The following is a 15,351-nucleotide window of genomic DNA, read 5'->3' as shown; positions in this document are numbered from 1 at the left end:
TGTCTGACAAGCACCAGCCCAAGCAACTGAAGTGCCAGGCAGGGCCCCAGCACCCCCTGCTCCCTGAGCTGCAGCAGCAGGGAAGAGCTGAGCAGGTGAACAGGGGGCTGCAGCACCTGGAGATGTGCTGGGAGGCAGGCAAGGGAACTCATTTCTTACTGGGACAGCTGAATCAAAAGTCAAAGAAACTGCCTGGCCCCAATGTCTGTAATATATAAATCCCTTCCCCTCCCCATCCTCAAACTCTTTCACTAGAACTGCTATTTACATTTTTAAAAGTTCCTATTTCTGAGTTTCCTCATTTTTAATAGAGTGGCCATTGTTCTCTCACAGAAGAGCTATTCAAGTTTTCCTGTAACTCCTCAATTGCAAGAGAAAAAAAAACCAACCTGCAAACCACAAGTAAGTAACACCTGGAGTTCAGGGGAAAAGGCTGTTCTTTTCAGAAGCTGGCAGATATTTAAAGGATGTATCTTACAGGAATTTAAGACTGACATGGTGTTCCTTTGAATTGTTGCTATGGAACAATTAAAAAAGGATGTTATTTTATTTTTATTTAGGATGCTAGTATTTTTTTTAGAAGAAATACGACTTTGTTTTTTTTATTTTAAGTAGTTTCAATCTCTTCCATGTCTGTCTTTTCTTATGGATAATTCCTTTTATGGCAGACTAGAAATTAAAGGAAACAGAAAAGCACAGATTTGGGGCATGGGTAATTTTCTCCTTTCATTTTTTTCCCAGAAGGGAACAAATTGAAAACAAACAAACTAAAAAAGAAAACATTTATAGTCAACTGATTATTATTTAATGAACTGCATCCTCCCAGCCCAGACAAGGTAGGGACTCTCATAAAATACTACAATTTTTATATATTTCAGTTCCAGGGTACATGTTTATGGCAACTGTAGCCTATATTTCACTCCACCTCCTGACACTGTTACACAACATTTATTGAAAGCACATTTGATGGTAATGAAGTTTCTATTAACTATGATTAAGTTTCATAAAGCACCTGAAGATAATTTAAGATGTGCAGGCGCAGAAAATGAAACATTTGGTTTAGTACATTAGGAAACATAATTGATTAAATTATCTCATTTACAATAAGTGCTTTCCAGGAGCTATGCAGGGCATACATTTCCCCCTGACTGCCATTAGAGTTTGCCAGGAGAGCTGAAAGATTTTTCCCAGCTTCCCATCCTCCCCAGTTTTCCAGCACTCTCACTTTTGGAAGCCCTTACCAACTTTTCAGTCTGTTTCTCCACAGAGCCACTCCTGGAGAACAGGGATCAGAAGTCAGAATCACATAAGAGGCTATTTAGTAGAAGAGGTTGTTTCTCAATTATCTTCATAATTGACTTTGATTTTGCATCAAGGATGATTCCTGCAGTCCTGAACAGAGTTCTTGTTTCCCTGAATAGCAGCAAGCTGTATTGTGTGTTCCTAAACCTATAAACCTAGAAAGGAACTCGAATTCTCCTAGGTATCTTAGATGCTAAAATCAATCCCATTAAGGTTCCTTTTTCCATAAACCAGAAAATAAAGCGATTTGACTGAAACTCTTCAAGATTCTCTAATTTAATGGGAACTGTGCAGATAAACACAAATGTATCAATTGCCTGAGCTCAGTTACGACACAGACCAACCAGGACATGATTCCAGTGAGACAAAGACAAAATTAAAAAGACTTAAGCAGCCGAGGCAACCACAGCACATTTTTGAGCTACCTGAATTTTATTTTGTGTATCCTTAGAAATAGTTAAGAAGTGGCAACGTTAAGGAGAAACACCCTCATGCAGGCTTTCTGCTCATTTGGAATTGGTCACTCCAAACGTGCTGCTCTGAACTGGAATTCCACTGAAATCAATGGGAGACCAAGAACCAAAGCCTGCAGGACAGAAGCCCCCAGAGCTGTGTATGAATGGGATGGAAATGCAGTTTGCAGGGGAAAGCAACGTGAACACCCTGAAGCAGTCAGGCAGAAGTGAGCTCAACAAGATCAGGCAGAGCCAGAAGTGGAAGCAGACTCGAGTCAAGAAAGCCAAACTCCTCAATTAATTACTTTTTTTTTTTTTACAAGTCCTCAAGGATGAATTTCAAGATAACCATTTCTGCAGAAAGTTCTCCCAAACAGAAATTACTAAAGAATGGTCACTTTTCTGGTTTTAGTCTAAAACTTATGACCACAAAGTTGCTAAGATGATGCTTTCAGAAGATGTGGAAACCCTTCATGTAACCTTTTGTTTTATTTAGCTCTTAAGCAAATAAAACAATGGCAGAAAATATGAGAAATATTATATTTACAAGAGAAATAAAAATAACTTACTTTGGGATTTTATTTCATGAAGAGGTTTTTTATCTGAGAGAGAGAAAGAGAGAAAGTTGCACTTAATAAATTTACATGGAGTGTATCTATTTCCCATATGGCTTCTGTCTAGCTCTATAAATGAAACATTTTCTCCTTGTTTGCTGACAATATGAATATTTTATGCTGTCCATATTTTTGCCTTTTTTTTTTTTCCTAAATATCTTTCAGGATGCTTCTTTGCAGTAATTTCTTACTTGGTTAATTCAAGTATTTGTTAACTTTATTGGATGTTTTTATTTAGAATAATATACATCTCAGGAATAAAGAATTTCAATACTTTGAATTGGGTCATTTGGCAAAGAAATTCAATTAAAAAATAACTATGTCTTTGTATATTTGATACAAGATCAGTTCTGCTACCCCTTAGTTTCTGGGGCAGTCTGCCTAACTTCAGTAACTCTCCCAATACCTTTTGTTGAAAGGTTGTCTGAAGAAAACAGACAGCAGAACTGGACTGCTCGGAGTAGGAGAAAATGAGGGATACAAATCCTGAAGCAGATAAAACTACATCCACTTCCAGGTGCTTTGTGTTGGAAGGAAACTCTGTTTGAGCTGTTCCCTGACTTATCTTTTGGATTTCTTTTTGTGTGAAGGCTCTGGTACTGGTTTCCTCCAGAAGCCAAAAAGCTAAGTGTGTGTTTTTTAATTTTTGTGTTTGCTAGGAAATGATGTACATTAACACCAAATGAAGTGTCAGACATAAGCTGTGCAATGGAAACAAACATTTTCATGCTGCTGACACACACTGCTGTCTACAGAAAACTGCAATAGAATGGGAATGCTTTTGCCACCTAAACTGGTGAGATTGCTTCAGCCTCTTGGCAACATTCTGTATCATGGCTGGGGGAAAAATAGAAAACAGTATTATTTCTGATTTATGAGGCACCAAAAAAACCCCCATGTTTGTAGCTCTGCTTAGAGCCTGCTTGTTTGTTTCTATTTTGGGAACTGAGAAAAGAAACCAATAGCTTTTGAAGTTATAAAAATATCTTTGAAGCAAATAGATAAAATATAAAAGTTAAAGAAAAAACTACAAACCCCTCTCATTGAGCAAAGGAAAAGCTTTAGCCACTGCAAGACAGAGAGAAAGCCACCACTGGAAAGTATACTACAGAGAATAAACAATGAACAAACAAATATGCAGAAACTACAAAGAATGAGTGAAAATAACTTTTGCATCCAGACTGAGTCAAGTCTCTATTTTTTAAACTTTCATATATATATATAAAAAAAACCAAAACAAAATAATTCCACCTTTCTTCTGCTTTTAAATTTATATCTTTTTAATTATTACAAGTGCAAAGATAAATTCTTTGAAATAAAAACACTTTCACTTGCTCCTCAGTTAAGGACTGATCAGCATCTTCTTTACTGACTCCAAATTTGAAAATTTGTACTCAGGATCAGTATTACTTCTGCCAGCTCAGAATCAGCTCTGATCTTTCCAGACCTCTTATATTCTTACCCTTATTTTCATTTAAGTTCTTATTTGTTAACTAAAGAAATGTTTCATTTCTATTTTTGCCTCATGAAAGAAACAAAGTTAACAAGTTGTGCCTGATAAATAACCTGCAAGAGATTAGTTTTCTGTTTCACAGTATTGCATTTCCTTCACAATTCCCCATGGGATGAAAAGCAGAGCAGAAAAGGCACCTATTGGAAGATGAACAGGGGAAAAATATTTCAAAAAATAGGGTAATTGCATCAATACCTATTAGCTGAGAATGCAAATTACAGTCCTAAAAATAATCTGACACAATCATACAGATACAGCACGACCCATAAAGGAGTAATAGGATCACACTCCAAGATGAAAGAAACACGAGATACTTAAATACTTCAGTCTATTTAATGCAGATGGAAATTCAGCTTCTGAAACCACACACAGACCCCCCGGCACAGCAAAAGGAGATGAGTTTATTGCAAACAGAGACCTGGAGCTGAGCTCAGCTCCACTCATCACCTGGCACTAACAGCTTTCCTATCACTGAGCTACAGCTTCCTCTTTTACTGCTTCACTTTCCCAGTTCAGTGAATGCTGTTACAAATGTCACTTGTGTGTCAGCTGAGGACCAGCACTGATATTAAAGTGATATTTCACCACTGCACAGAGCATCACAGGGACATTCTAAAAACCTGTCTGTAGACAGTGTCTGGATGAACTCCTCAGAGAGGCTCAGAGGAATTAACAGCTGGAGAAACCAGCAAAAAAAGCCTGTGTGCTGCAACACCTTCTTGTTGCTCCAGCAGTGTTCAGAGGCCCAGAGTGTACCTGAAACCAGCTGTGCTCCAAGGGGATTTTGAGAGATCTCCATCAAGCCAAAGGTGACTCAGTGCTGAATGCCCAGAACTCTCCCCCAGGCCACAAGCTCCTTTCAGACTACCAAAAATAGGCATAATACTGGAGTTGTTCCTCCACCTCTAGAGCAGCACAGGAGATGATGCACGGGACTGACATGTAACTACACACTATGAAAGGATTATTCTCAAGATAATCCAGTATCCTGGAAACATAAAAAGAAAACTTTGAAAAGATAAAATTAAAGAAAAAGCATTGCATCTTCCAGCCTTAGCATCCCTGATTGTCCCTGTGGCTGCCATTTCATTGCTAGGAAGTGATGAGGAAGCACTCTCCCTGCATGGGTAGGGAACACGTTTCAGGGTAGGGAGGAACTTGCACATTTCTTTGTTCTGAGACTGTGCAGCTCAGTGCAGGTGTTCTGCAACTCTACAGCTGCAGGGCTGATCTTCCTGGCTCCTCGCTGTTTGTTGATTGTAACAACTACCAAATGCCAGATGCTTTCCAGGCATTTAGGAAGGGCAAATCCTTTCACAGGGAACTCACCACAGAGTGTATTTGCCTTTATTTAACTTCTGTGTTAGAGGCAACAAACGGAGTACACTTTGACCTTCAACAGCTCTAGCACCAAGAGGATTCATCTTGGTGCTTTGCCAACCTCCTTGCAAGAAAATGTAAGCAGCTAAGTCGTACATTCTGTGAAATATGTTGCAGCAGGTGGCTGTAATTATATTGCAAAAAACCTTTATTTGGATATTTAGAACCCTCTGATAATTAATAGGTCAAGTATGTGCTACAGAAATCCAGTGGCTCAGAACCCAACGTAGATTTCCAACTCTGCACATGGAGCCCTCTGGAAACCATCGTTATTCACAGTTACATCTCCTGACGTGGGCGTGTGGCAGAGGCCACATGGAGCAGCTTACAGTACAGGCTTTTGGCCACACCTCGACACAATTCAGTGCCAGCTGTTACTCACCTTGAATGCAAAGTCCTTCGGTGCAGTTCTCTGACTCCTGACTCAGCCCCTCACAGTATTTCCCCCCGTTCCTCGGCGGGGGTGCGATGCATTCCCGAACTCTTAGATGTTCACACTCGGGGCTGCACACCGACCACTCACTCCACACCTCCCAGCTTCCATCCACTGCATGAGGAGGAAATAAAAACACCCAGATCAGACTGGTGTGGTTAGCAGGCCCTACCAAGAAGACTTGCTTCATATCTGTCTCAGGTCACAGCAAGGAAACCAAGCATAATTCTCAGGAGCAATAAATCTATCAAATATGAAGTTACAGTCCAGCATTGGAAGGCACCACCTCAGGTAATATGGAAGCAGTATGGTGAGGTGATGCCTGCTTGGTTCCTTCTGCAAATACATTAATTAAAACTGCAGGAGGAAATATCTCGTTAGGCACCTCACTATTAGCTTCTAATGTTTTCATACAAAATCCACCTTAAAACAGTGAGGCAGAGAGGCTGCGCACCTTCTACCCCAGGCACAGGTCACAGGGCTCTGAGCTGCAGCCTAAACAAGGATGCAAGCACCTGGAATCTCCTTTTTGACCTCAGCGTGTTCTCCAAAGCACAGTTCTCTACCTCACATCTCAGACTAAATGAAAGCCCTCCCAGGAATCCCACAGCAGGCTGTGCATATCTCACCGGGACACAGAGAAGTGCAGGTTATTTTCTGCACTGACATCCCCTCACAGAAGGCTCCTCCGTTCAGCGGGGCAGGGTTGGTGCAGGTCCGGGATCGTTTCTGCCACCCCCGGCCACACCGTGCGTTGCAGTTTGACCACTCAGTCCATGATGACCAACCTCCATTGACTGCAAAACAAACACAGCTGAGCCTGCAGTGGGTGGACTGAGAGATCGTGCAAGAAATCTCATCAGATCGTTTTATTCAAAGGTGAATTCCAAGCTGAAGCAAGAGCAAACCCCTACAAACCATCAGTGTGCAGCTACCTAAAGGCCAGGGTGACAATGCAAATGTTTGGTTTGGAAGAGGAATATGCTGAGGAGTGCAATGACTGACAGAGTCTAAGCAGGAGGTAAAAGCAGGGACTTCGGGTCTCTTAAAATGTCTTCTGCTTGAATCATAAACAGGATCTTTTATTTTGTAAAGTGTTAAGTAGGAATGTTCTGTTTCCAACACTAAAATGCCACATGCAGTAAAATAAACATGGAGAGCAATAGACAATGGTAATAAAATATCTGTTCTGCCCCTCAGTCCCTTGCTGTGTAACATCTGGAAGTGCTTGGTTGGTGCTTGGACACTGCAGTACCACAGACCCAGGTGCTGCAGCCCTTTAGCACAGAATCCTAGAATGGGCTGGGTTGGAAGGGACCTCAGAGATCATCAAGTCCAACCCTTGACCCACCGCTGCGGTTGTTAGACCATGGCACTGAGTGCCACATCCAGGCTCTTTTTTAATATCTCCATTTTATGCACCCCCCAGGCCTGTGCCTCGGGGTTTCCTGATACAGACCAGGCTTACTCAGGTGGTTTAGCTTTTAGTGAGATCTTAATATCTGGAGTAAGGATTGTAATTATTGACATAACTTCTGGGAAATCATCGCAAACATAAAACCCCTCATAACCTGACCACTCTAGCAGCAGGCATGATCTCAGCCTTGAGCAACAGAACTGAAATTCACCGTAACAGGATCAAGGGCAGCTGTTTGATTTACAACCAGTTGTAATTTAAAAATACAAAGTACTCCAGCAATAAGAGTACACATGTCTGTGTTTTTCCATAATGATCCCATTTTCACTGACCGTACACCACAACTGTGGCAGACATGCTCCTTCTCTTGGCAACAATGTTGGCAGCCATGCAGGTGTAGTTCCCAGAGTCAGACAGCCGGGCCTGTCGAATGATGAGGTTGTGGTCTGCTCTGGTGTCAATGTTCTCATCCAGATTGGAATCTATGGGCTCCTCATTCTTGAGCCATTCCACCTGGAGAGGGTTGGAGAAGAAAAGAAGAGGAAGTAGGCAAAGGATGGGTTGGTTTTTGTTTGCTTTTCCTTAAATTCTGAGGAAGGAGGTAGGGACCAGTCACTTAAAAGGGCTGCTTGGGAGGAATGGAAAAAAAAAATTCAACCAAGAGAGAATAACAAATATTTAAAAATACTACTCTGATACAGACTGCTTTCGTGTTCAAACAACTGGACGAGGATCAGTTAAGCTTCAAAACAGACTGGGATAACACATATCAAGTATTATTATTTCTACATTTGCTGAGTGAGAATGAAATCACTCAACATCAGACACAGCAGAAGAGCAAAGTCATAACAACAGATTCCCAATTCACATAAATATTCTTAAAACAGGGTCCGTTAATATTTGATGTCAAGGTACATAAATAGAGTGAAATGCTGTGTAAAATATATTTCATTACATCTTCCCTAGTTCACTGACCAACAGATCTCCTGAGCAGACCCAGAAATGATCTGCAAGGCATTTCTCTGCATGAAACATTACAAAAAAGAGTTAAGGCATGGTAAGATGCTCTTACAGTGGTGACAAATTAAAAACAGAGACAGAATAAACTGATTCTATTAAAAGACTTGAATAAATGTGAGTTAACAGCTCTTAGAGACCTGAAGGAGGTATTGCTGTGCCCTGAAGTCAGATACCCTTCCCATCTCAGTTCAGATGAATAACCTCGTTTAGGAACTTGTGGAAGGACTTGGAACTTGGTGGTAATGAGCTTATGGATTTGCTAGCTGCAGGCATTCATTAGCACACTGCTCTGTGCAGATGGTCTGCAATTTGTAGATTTTTTCCAGTTTATAAACAAATCTGCAAAAGCTGACCATCAAAGCCAATTAGATTTCATGCCAGACAGCAGGTTGCCCTTCCAGTAGCATCAGTCATTTTGGTCAGCTGGGGACAGAAGGGGTGTGACTGACACATCCCCAGATTCTCCTGTCCCAGCACCCCAGCTGGGAACACACCCTGAAAGGAAGCCAGGTCTGTGGCACTGGTGTCCTGCATCTTGGCTATGGAATTGATTATTTCAGACATGTATGAAACAGGCATTACCTCAGTATGAAATAGATTAGACATCTCACACAGATTTTAGCTCTATATATGCTTCTCCAAAAACTGCAGTTGACCAAAGAAGAGAAAAAGACAGAATGTCACCACCAAAGCTTACATCAGGCATTCAAGACACACGGGTTTATTTCTGCATTCTTACAAAGCTCTGTCATGACTCTGGTTTGTTTTGTTTCTCCCCTCAAATTTTAACTTCTGTTTTTTATATTTTTTAAACCACCTTCTTCCCAGCAGTGCACGTTAGAATCAACAGTGAAGTTTTAAGACAGTGAGTGTCTAAGGTGCTTCCTGGTCTGAGATGAAGAACAATCAAGTAAATAATTTGCTATTCAGTGTCCCTTCAGTTTTCCTTTTCCACTGTTTACTGAGTCCAGCACTGCCAGGCCTGGTGAATGAAAAGCATTTACATTAATGCAAAGCATTTAAAAGAATGATGATCACAGTGAAGGGAGAACATTAAACAGCCAGAACATAAACACGAAAGTGTTGAGTGATGTGTGATGAGAAGATGATTTGTAAGCAAGGCAAGCATTGCCTTTTGCTTCTTATCTGGAGGCCTGATGACACTTGTGAATGCTCAGCTCTAATTCCAGCCTCCTCCTCCCATGGAGAAAAAAGACTTATTCAAACTCATCCGCTGCCTCTGCCTCAGCAGACAAATGCTTTCAAAGATGTAGAACTAAGGGATGACTTTATAGGATAAACTGATAAATTTAAAGGAGTCCGGATGACAAAAGGTCCTTGTTACCTGCACTGATGCCACCTTTGGGAAAATTCAGCACTCAAAATACACAAAACAACCAAGCAAAGAAAGGCAACAAAGGAAGCTGCAATGGTGCCATACAGCAGACACAGACTGTTCTCAATTGCCAACCTGCAGTGCTTCATGAGGAGGCTCCAAACTCTTTGGCATTTAACTGCACCCACTTCAGCATCACTGGAGATCACGTAGTCGCTCGCAGCACCATGAAATACATTTCTTTTTAAGAATTAGTCTGTCTGAAGATTTTAAATGTTTCTATCTTGAATGAGACTTAAAAGCTGCTATTATGTGCCATAAATTCATTTAAAGATAATATGAATTCCCCCCCCCTCAAATTAAATCTGTTCAGAATTAAAATACCCCTATTAATTTCTAACAAAGGCTAATCTCCTAATGATCTACAAAAGAAATGCAGGGGCAGATATGGATTAACTCAGCTTCTGCATATTGGGTGGTAGCAGATAAATTAGCATAATCATAAATTTGTTCCAATTACAGGGAGCAATTATCAAAGACCAGCTTGCAGCTTTATCAAAGCAAAATCAGTTAAATACACCATACCCTAGGTAGATTACGATGGGAGTTAGCAAGCCCTTTTTCTTTAAAAATAAAGCTTATCCCAAGCCATTCATATTTCTGTCAACTGTGTCCAGCATTAGCCCAGCCTGTCAGCTTCACATCACAGGGACACTACCACTGTTTGAGCTGCTGCAGGTGATGGAGTCTCACTGTGCTTACTGTGTGCAAAATAAATAATACATGTGTGTCAGCCTTATTTGTCTGTGTATCCATTCAGAGACTGCAGCCAGACATCTCCCACTTGCCATACAGCAAATTCAGACACTCTGAGGACTTGCAAAAACCCCAATACTGGTGGAGGCAGAGCTGAGCTGGAGAGCGTAGGAAAGCTCTGGCAGAGGTTGCTACAGCTCCCTTCAAGCTCTGCCCATTTTATGGGTTATAGTTGTGGCTTCTGTGGGAACAGAATGTTATGCTCCCAAACCTCAGCTGTGTTTGAGCCTGATGGCAATGTCACCGGGAACAAATTATTTCCCTTTGACAGGCACTGCCTTGGCCTTTACACAGACATCACCTCTGCAATTCAAGAAGAAAAGCTGACTAACTCCAGAGGAGGAAATCACATTCCTCTGCCTAAGCATTACTCGCCCTTTGCCAAATTTCAGAGGGAGCTGTTAAACCTCCTGTAAGAATAAAGAATATTCTTATCTGCAATAGTTGAAATTACATTTTGTGTGGCTGGTTTTAATACTAAACATTAGTTAAACCTTGAGGACGAGAGAGCAGGTCAGCTATCAGTTACAGGCCTTAAAAGATCTGATATGCACTAGGTAGGAGTTCTTGATCAATTGCTAAATCCAATTTAAACATCCCAAAAGCTGTCTGCCCACAACTGAATCCTCCACTGTTTCTGGTATTTCTTGTTTGAGACTATGAAGAGATTTAAGACCCAACAGGAACAATACAGCTCAGAGTTCCTGTGGGCACATGTGATAATTCTGTAGGTCAGCAGACAAAGGACCTTGGTACTCTTGCTTTTAGGTTCTACTATCCTGCCCTTTAAATGCAACATCTGACTTTCTCCTGTGGTCAATAACCAGAGCACATATAAATCAAAGATAATATAGTTAGAATGTCAGATTCTCCTCAGGAGAGAATCAATTGCTTTCTTGATGCAAGATAAACGCTTTGTGATTTTAAGATGGGAAAGGTCAACACCTGATGTTCTAAATATGGAGAAAGCAGTAAATACATTCCTAACCTTCCCTTAAGCCCATACCACTGCTCATTATGTTCTTGGAGAACAAGCAGATAATTGTACCTTTTAGATAAAACTGTATTGTCAGTCCCAGATTCCCTATATTTAAAACAGGTACAACAGATGAGTGTTCAGAAAGTAGGATAGACTGCAATTAATAGCTAGGTTTGGTACTGCTCATCAGATTGCAGATAACCACACAAAATAAAACTCTTTTCCCTCCTAGTGAGGCAGAGGCCTCTGGCTAGAAGAACTTCCTTTTACCTTTTAATTGATTTAGGTCTCATATTCCCCACTCTTTAAAAGCCTTACTGAAAATGGCTTTTTTGGTGACCTATAATGTCCAATGGAAGAGAGGAAGATACGTTCCTTTCAATTCCTTTCAGATCTAGCATGAAACTCCTGTTTCTAAAAATTCCAGTCTGCCTCAGCTGCAGAAACCTTTCTTAATGTTGCAGGTGGGATGGATGAGCAGCTCCCCAGTGGCAGTGATGCATTAAGATGGCAGCGTATCTTTGTTACTGTTTTATTTTTCTTTCTACCCTAAGACTTAAACAAATAAGCAGGAGAAGTTTTCATCAGCACAAACCATCATGGGAGATTAATAAAGAGGAAAGGCAAGTGTGCTGGATACAAACCATTCATATCTACCTTCATGATCAGTTATTTTATCAACAAAATCAAGAAACATTAATCTGCTAGGTAGGAGCCTATCGCTAGCAGCACACCAGAAGCAGGTCAGCTGTACCTGCTGCATTTTTTAAAATTAATCCACTGAGGGAATACTCTTATGGAATCGTTTAATCACAGTGCTGTCACACTCTTCTGGTAAGCATATTTTTCCTTCATTACATTGAATATATAATCTCATTACATAAATCTGACACACTGAGTAACTCATAAATCAGCCTGGGCTTTTGTTGGCTGTACCATGGAACTGGTCCAACTGTAACTACACACAGACACGTTTACAGACAGAGGAAGGACAAAGTGTGTGTGCTGCTGACAGGGTTCAGGAGAGAGACCTCTGTGGAAATACACAGATAGACCAAGATTTGGGTGGGAAGAGGGAAATTACAAGAATCTTGGGAAAAAGTGAACAGAAGGGCTTCAAGACACCTCCCTTGCTTGTGGGAGAAGACAAGTGGTTGATCAGTGAGGCTCAGCATGTTTGGGGATTCTTGATTTCTAGAGAGAGACAGAGATGACAGAGGAGCTTCCTTGGGCATAAAAAGCAAAAATCAGTTGCACAGAAATCACAAAAATAAAAACGAAGAGCAAGAACAGCTTCAGGGGCAATTAACTGACAAAAAAAAATATCCTGAGAACACATGGGTAGTCCTTCATCACAAGATACTCTCTAGCAGAAGGCATTTGAATCTGCACTGAAGTGGAGCAGATACAAAAAGTCTTTAATCCAAGGACATCTTGCATTTTCCCCTCTTGCCCCCTTAATTAGAGCACAAGTCACAACTGACAGCAACTGAGCTGCTCTTGCTGTGACTGTGAGGTGCAATTTAGCAAAATGGGAGTAACGTGAGAGGATCAAACCCCCTGAACACAGTCTGCTGTAAATCCTCCAACTATCTTCATCAGGCAAAAGGCACAGCACAGCTTCCAAGTTCTTGTAGGCCTCTTTCACACAATTACTTTTATTATTATAAACATAATGATAAAGTCTTATAACTTACCCTTTCAAGTTCAAGCATTCAAAATTAAGAACAATTCTGAAAATAGTACCAGAAAAATATATGCCACTGCAAAACAGTACATCAAAAAAAGAAAAGCCCCAAAGCACATGTCTTTATAAAAAGGAATTATCTATTCAGGGGAACTACAAAGTTATTTCACTCCCCCCCACCTACTCCCCTCCTCATTTTAGCAATCTAGTTCAGAAGTGTTTTGCTCCAATATTTCTATTTCATGACCTCAGCATAGCTCCTGGCTGTACTGATTTACTCAGAACAAGTCAAATCCCAGAAGGAAAACAAACACTTTTTTTCTACAGGAAGAAAACACAGCACACAGTTCACTTGATCCCATGAAATCCGGCACATAGACTCATTTTGGAAAGAAGATCCAAGAATTTTTTCAAGTAAAGGGTATATGTGCAAGAAGTAAGGTGTTTCCAGTAGCTGCAAAATATACAAGATCAGCAAAGGGGCACCTGGAGATATCACTAAGGAGACAAGGAGAGAGCTGACAAATGCCATCGTTTCAAATAATTGGTGCAGATGGAAAAAAAAGGGTACAGGTAAAAAATGAAGTGACAGATTTAACACATTCCAACAGCGCAGTGGCAGAACAATTAAGAGAGGAGTCTAATCTCCAGCTGCACATTAGGGTGACAGAAGGCAACAAATCCAGTTGTTCCCCCTCTCTCTAGTGCCCGGTCTGAATGGGAAAGAAAAAGCTGTAGCAGGTTCTAGCTGAAGGGATGGTTCTCCCCAGCAACGGGGAGTTCTGCCTGCTCATGGTAAATTAATATGTGAATTCAAACCCCTCCAACCAAAATACATCCTGTTCAATATTAAAATAGCCTAGCAATAACATTTTAAAGTGTGACTGTAATGAAACAGAAAGAAAAAAAAAACAATTTACCATTAACTTAAGTTGTACAACCGGATATCCCAAAATATATGTACTTGGTTGGGTTGCTCTGAAACACGTACAGTTAACAAAACTCCCTGAAATATCTGTAACATATTCAAAAGCCTACCAGTTCTATGCAAAACCACCTCCTTTTTATTCCCCACTTACACAGAATAACTGTGAAATCTAAGGCTTTTTATTTTAGCATATTGAGCAATGGCACTGAAGTGGTTTTTACAAGCGCTGATAATCAGAAGCCTTTTCTGCCTTTGAAACCTGTTCTTTGTTTGAACCTCTACAGAGTATTACTCCAGGCTCTGTACTCTGTGTATTACAACTGCTGTTGTAATACCTAATCCATGATCTAGGTTGAGTGAAAAGAAAAAAAATACATTCCAGGGCATTGAAGATGAAGTACTTCAGGAAAAAAGGTAACACTGAAGCAAACGTTTCTCTTGAACAGGTGATGAAGCGCCAGGGATGAGGACTAGATTTGATCAAAGATGAAACAGCATATAAAATAAACTAAATCTTGATTCTGTTTGTGTTGTCTGTATTTCTGTGAAGCAATCACAGGCTTAAACAAAAAGGCTTTAATTGAGCAGATGTTTGTTAGAAGAAAGAAGCACTATGTATTACTAAAGACTGTGCTGAACACAATTGGTCCAGACCAGCCTGCCATGCACCAGCCACAGGAACTGCACACTTCTCCATTTCTGATAGATGTGAAGGTGGAAAAATTAAACTTATGAAGTTGTCTTAAAAGCAGCTAAATATATGAACTGAAAAGGGCACGTTTGTGTGCAACGGGGAGAAATGGCAGAATTTTAAAACACGGAGCAAATAAAACTGGCCAAGAAATCACAAGAAAAATAGAGTAATTATGAGTAAGCTGCCACAGTGTTTCAGTAGAAGAGAATCAACATTTAGAAGATACTCTGTTTCATTTGGTACAGTGTGGTGAGAACTGATAAAGGGAGATCACAGAGAAGGTAATTTGATACTTCTAAAATCTTTAAGGACTCTTCAGTAGAATTTTTATGTTCTAAGTAGATTCAGAACTGCTTTGTCCACACACACAGCCATTCAGCTTCAGAGCCTGGTAACAGCTGCTTTAATCTCTGGTATTTTTCATCATAGTCACAGTGTTGTGTCTAATAAAAAAAGTCTAAATTTCTTTGGATTCTTGGAAGAGTAAGAGCAAAAAGGCAGTGATGATCTACACCTCATTAACAGCCTGGACTGATGCAGCAGTAGCAGGCTGAAGATCTAAACTGTAAGACAACATTCCCTCCTGCAGAGGAGGGCAGTGCCTCAGAGACCTCACAGCCACCCACAGAGAAACTGTCAGGCATTCTGAAATGCTGAAACCTATTTTTCATTACTAACAGTAATAGTTAAAGATTTGCATAATTTCTTCATAAAGCCAAAGGGATTTATTTCACAGTTCCAAATGCAACGTAATCGAATTTTGTCATCTCTAAGTTA

At 40.5% G+C, this 15,351-nt stretch overlaps 2 protein-coding genes across 6 annotated transcripts in view; one reads left to right on the top strand and one right to left on the bottom strand.

The window, feature by feature from the left end:
* Nucleotides 1-15,351, bottom strand: part of UNC5D (unc-5 netrin receptor D) — a 106,227-nt gene that overhangs the window by 27,904 nt on the left and 62,972 nt on the right. For 3 of the 5 annotated variants that reach the window (XM_071729224.1, XM_071729226.1, XM_071729228.1), the window contains exons 5-8: nt 7,447-7,627; nt 6,327-6,494; nt 5,647-5,811; nt 2,327-2,359 (exon numbers count right to left, since the gene is read on the bottom strand). In XM_071729224.1, coding sequence (XP_071585325.1) covers nt 2,327-2,359; nt 5,647-5,811; nt 6,327-6,494; nt 7,447-7,627 — 547 coding nt within the window. The remainder of the gene's footprint in view (nt 1-2,326; nt 2,360-5,646; nt 5,812-6,326; nt 6,495-7,446; nt 7,628-15,351) is intronic. The other 2 variants (XM_071729225.1, XM_071729227.1) reach the window with 1 other exon arrangement.
* BRF2 (BRF2 general transcription factor IIIB subunit) overlaps nt 1-15,351 on the top strand; it is a 437,620-nt gene that overhangs the window by 396,025 nt on the left and 26,244 nt on the right. The window lies entirely within an intron of this gene.

This window comes from Heliangelus exortis, chromosome 30 (assembly GCF_036169615.1).
Source record: "Heliangelus exortis chromosome 30, bHelExo1.hap1, whole genome shotgun sequence".
Classification (NCBI taxonomy): Eukaryota; Metazoa; Chordata; class Aves; order Apodiformes; family Trochilidae; genus Heliangelus; species Heliangelus exortis.
This window is presented reverse-complemented; position numbering and strand designations above follow the sequence as displayed.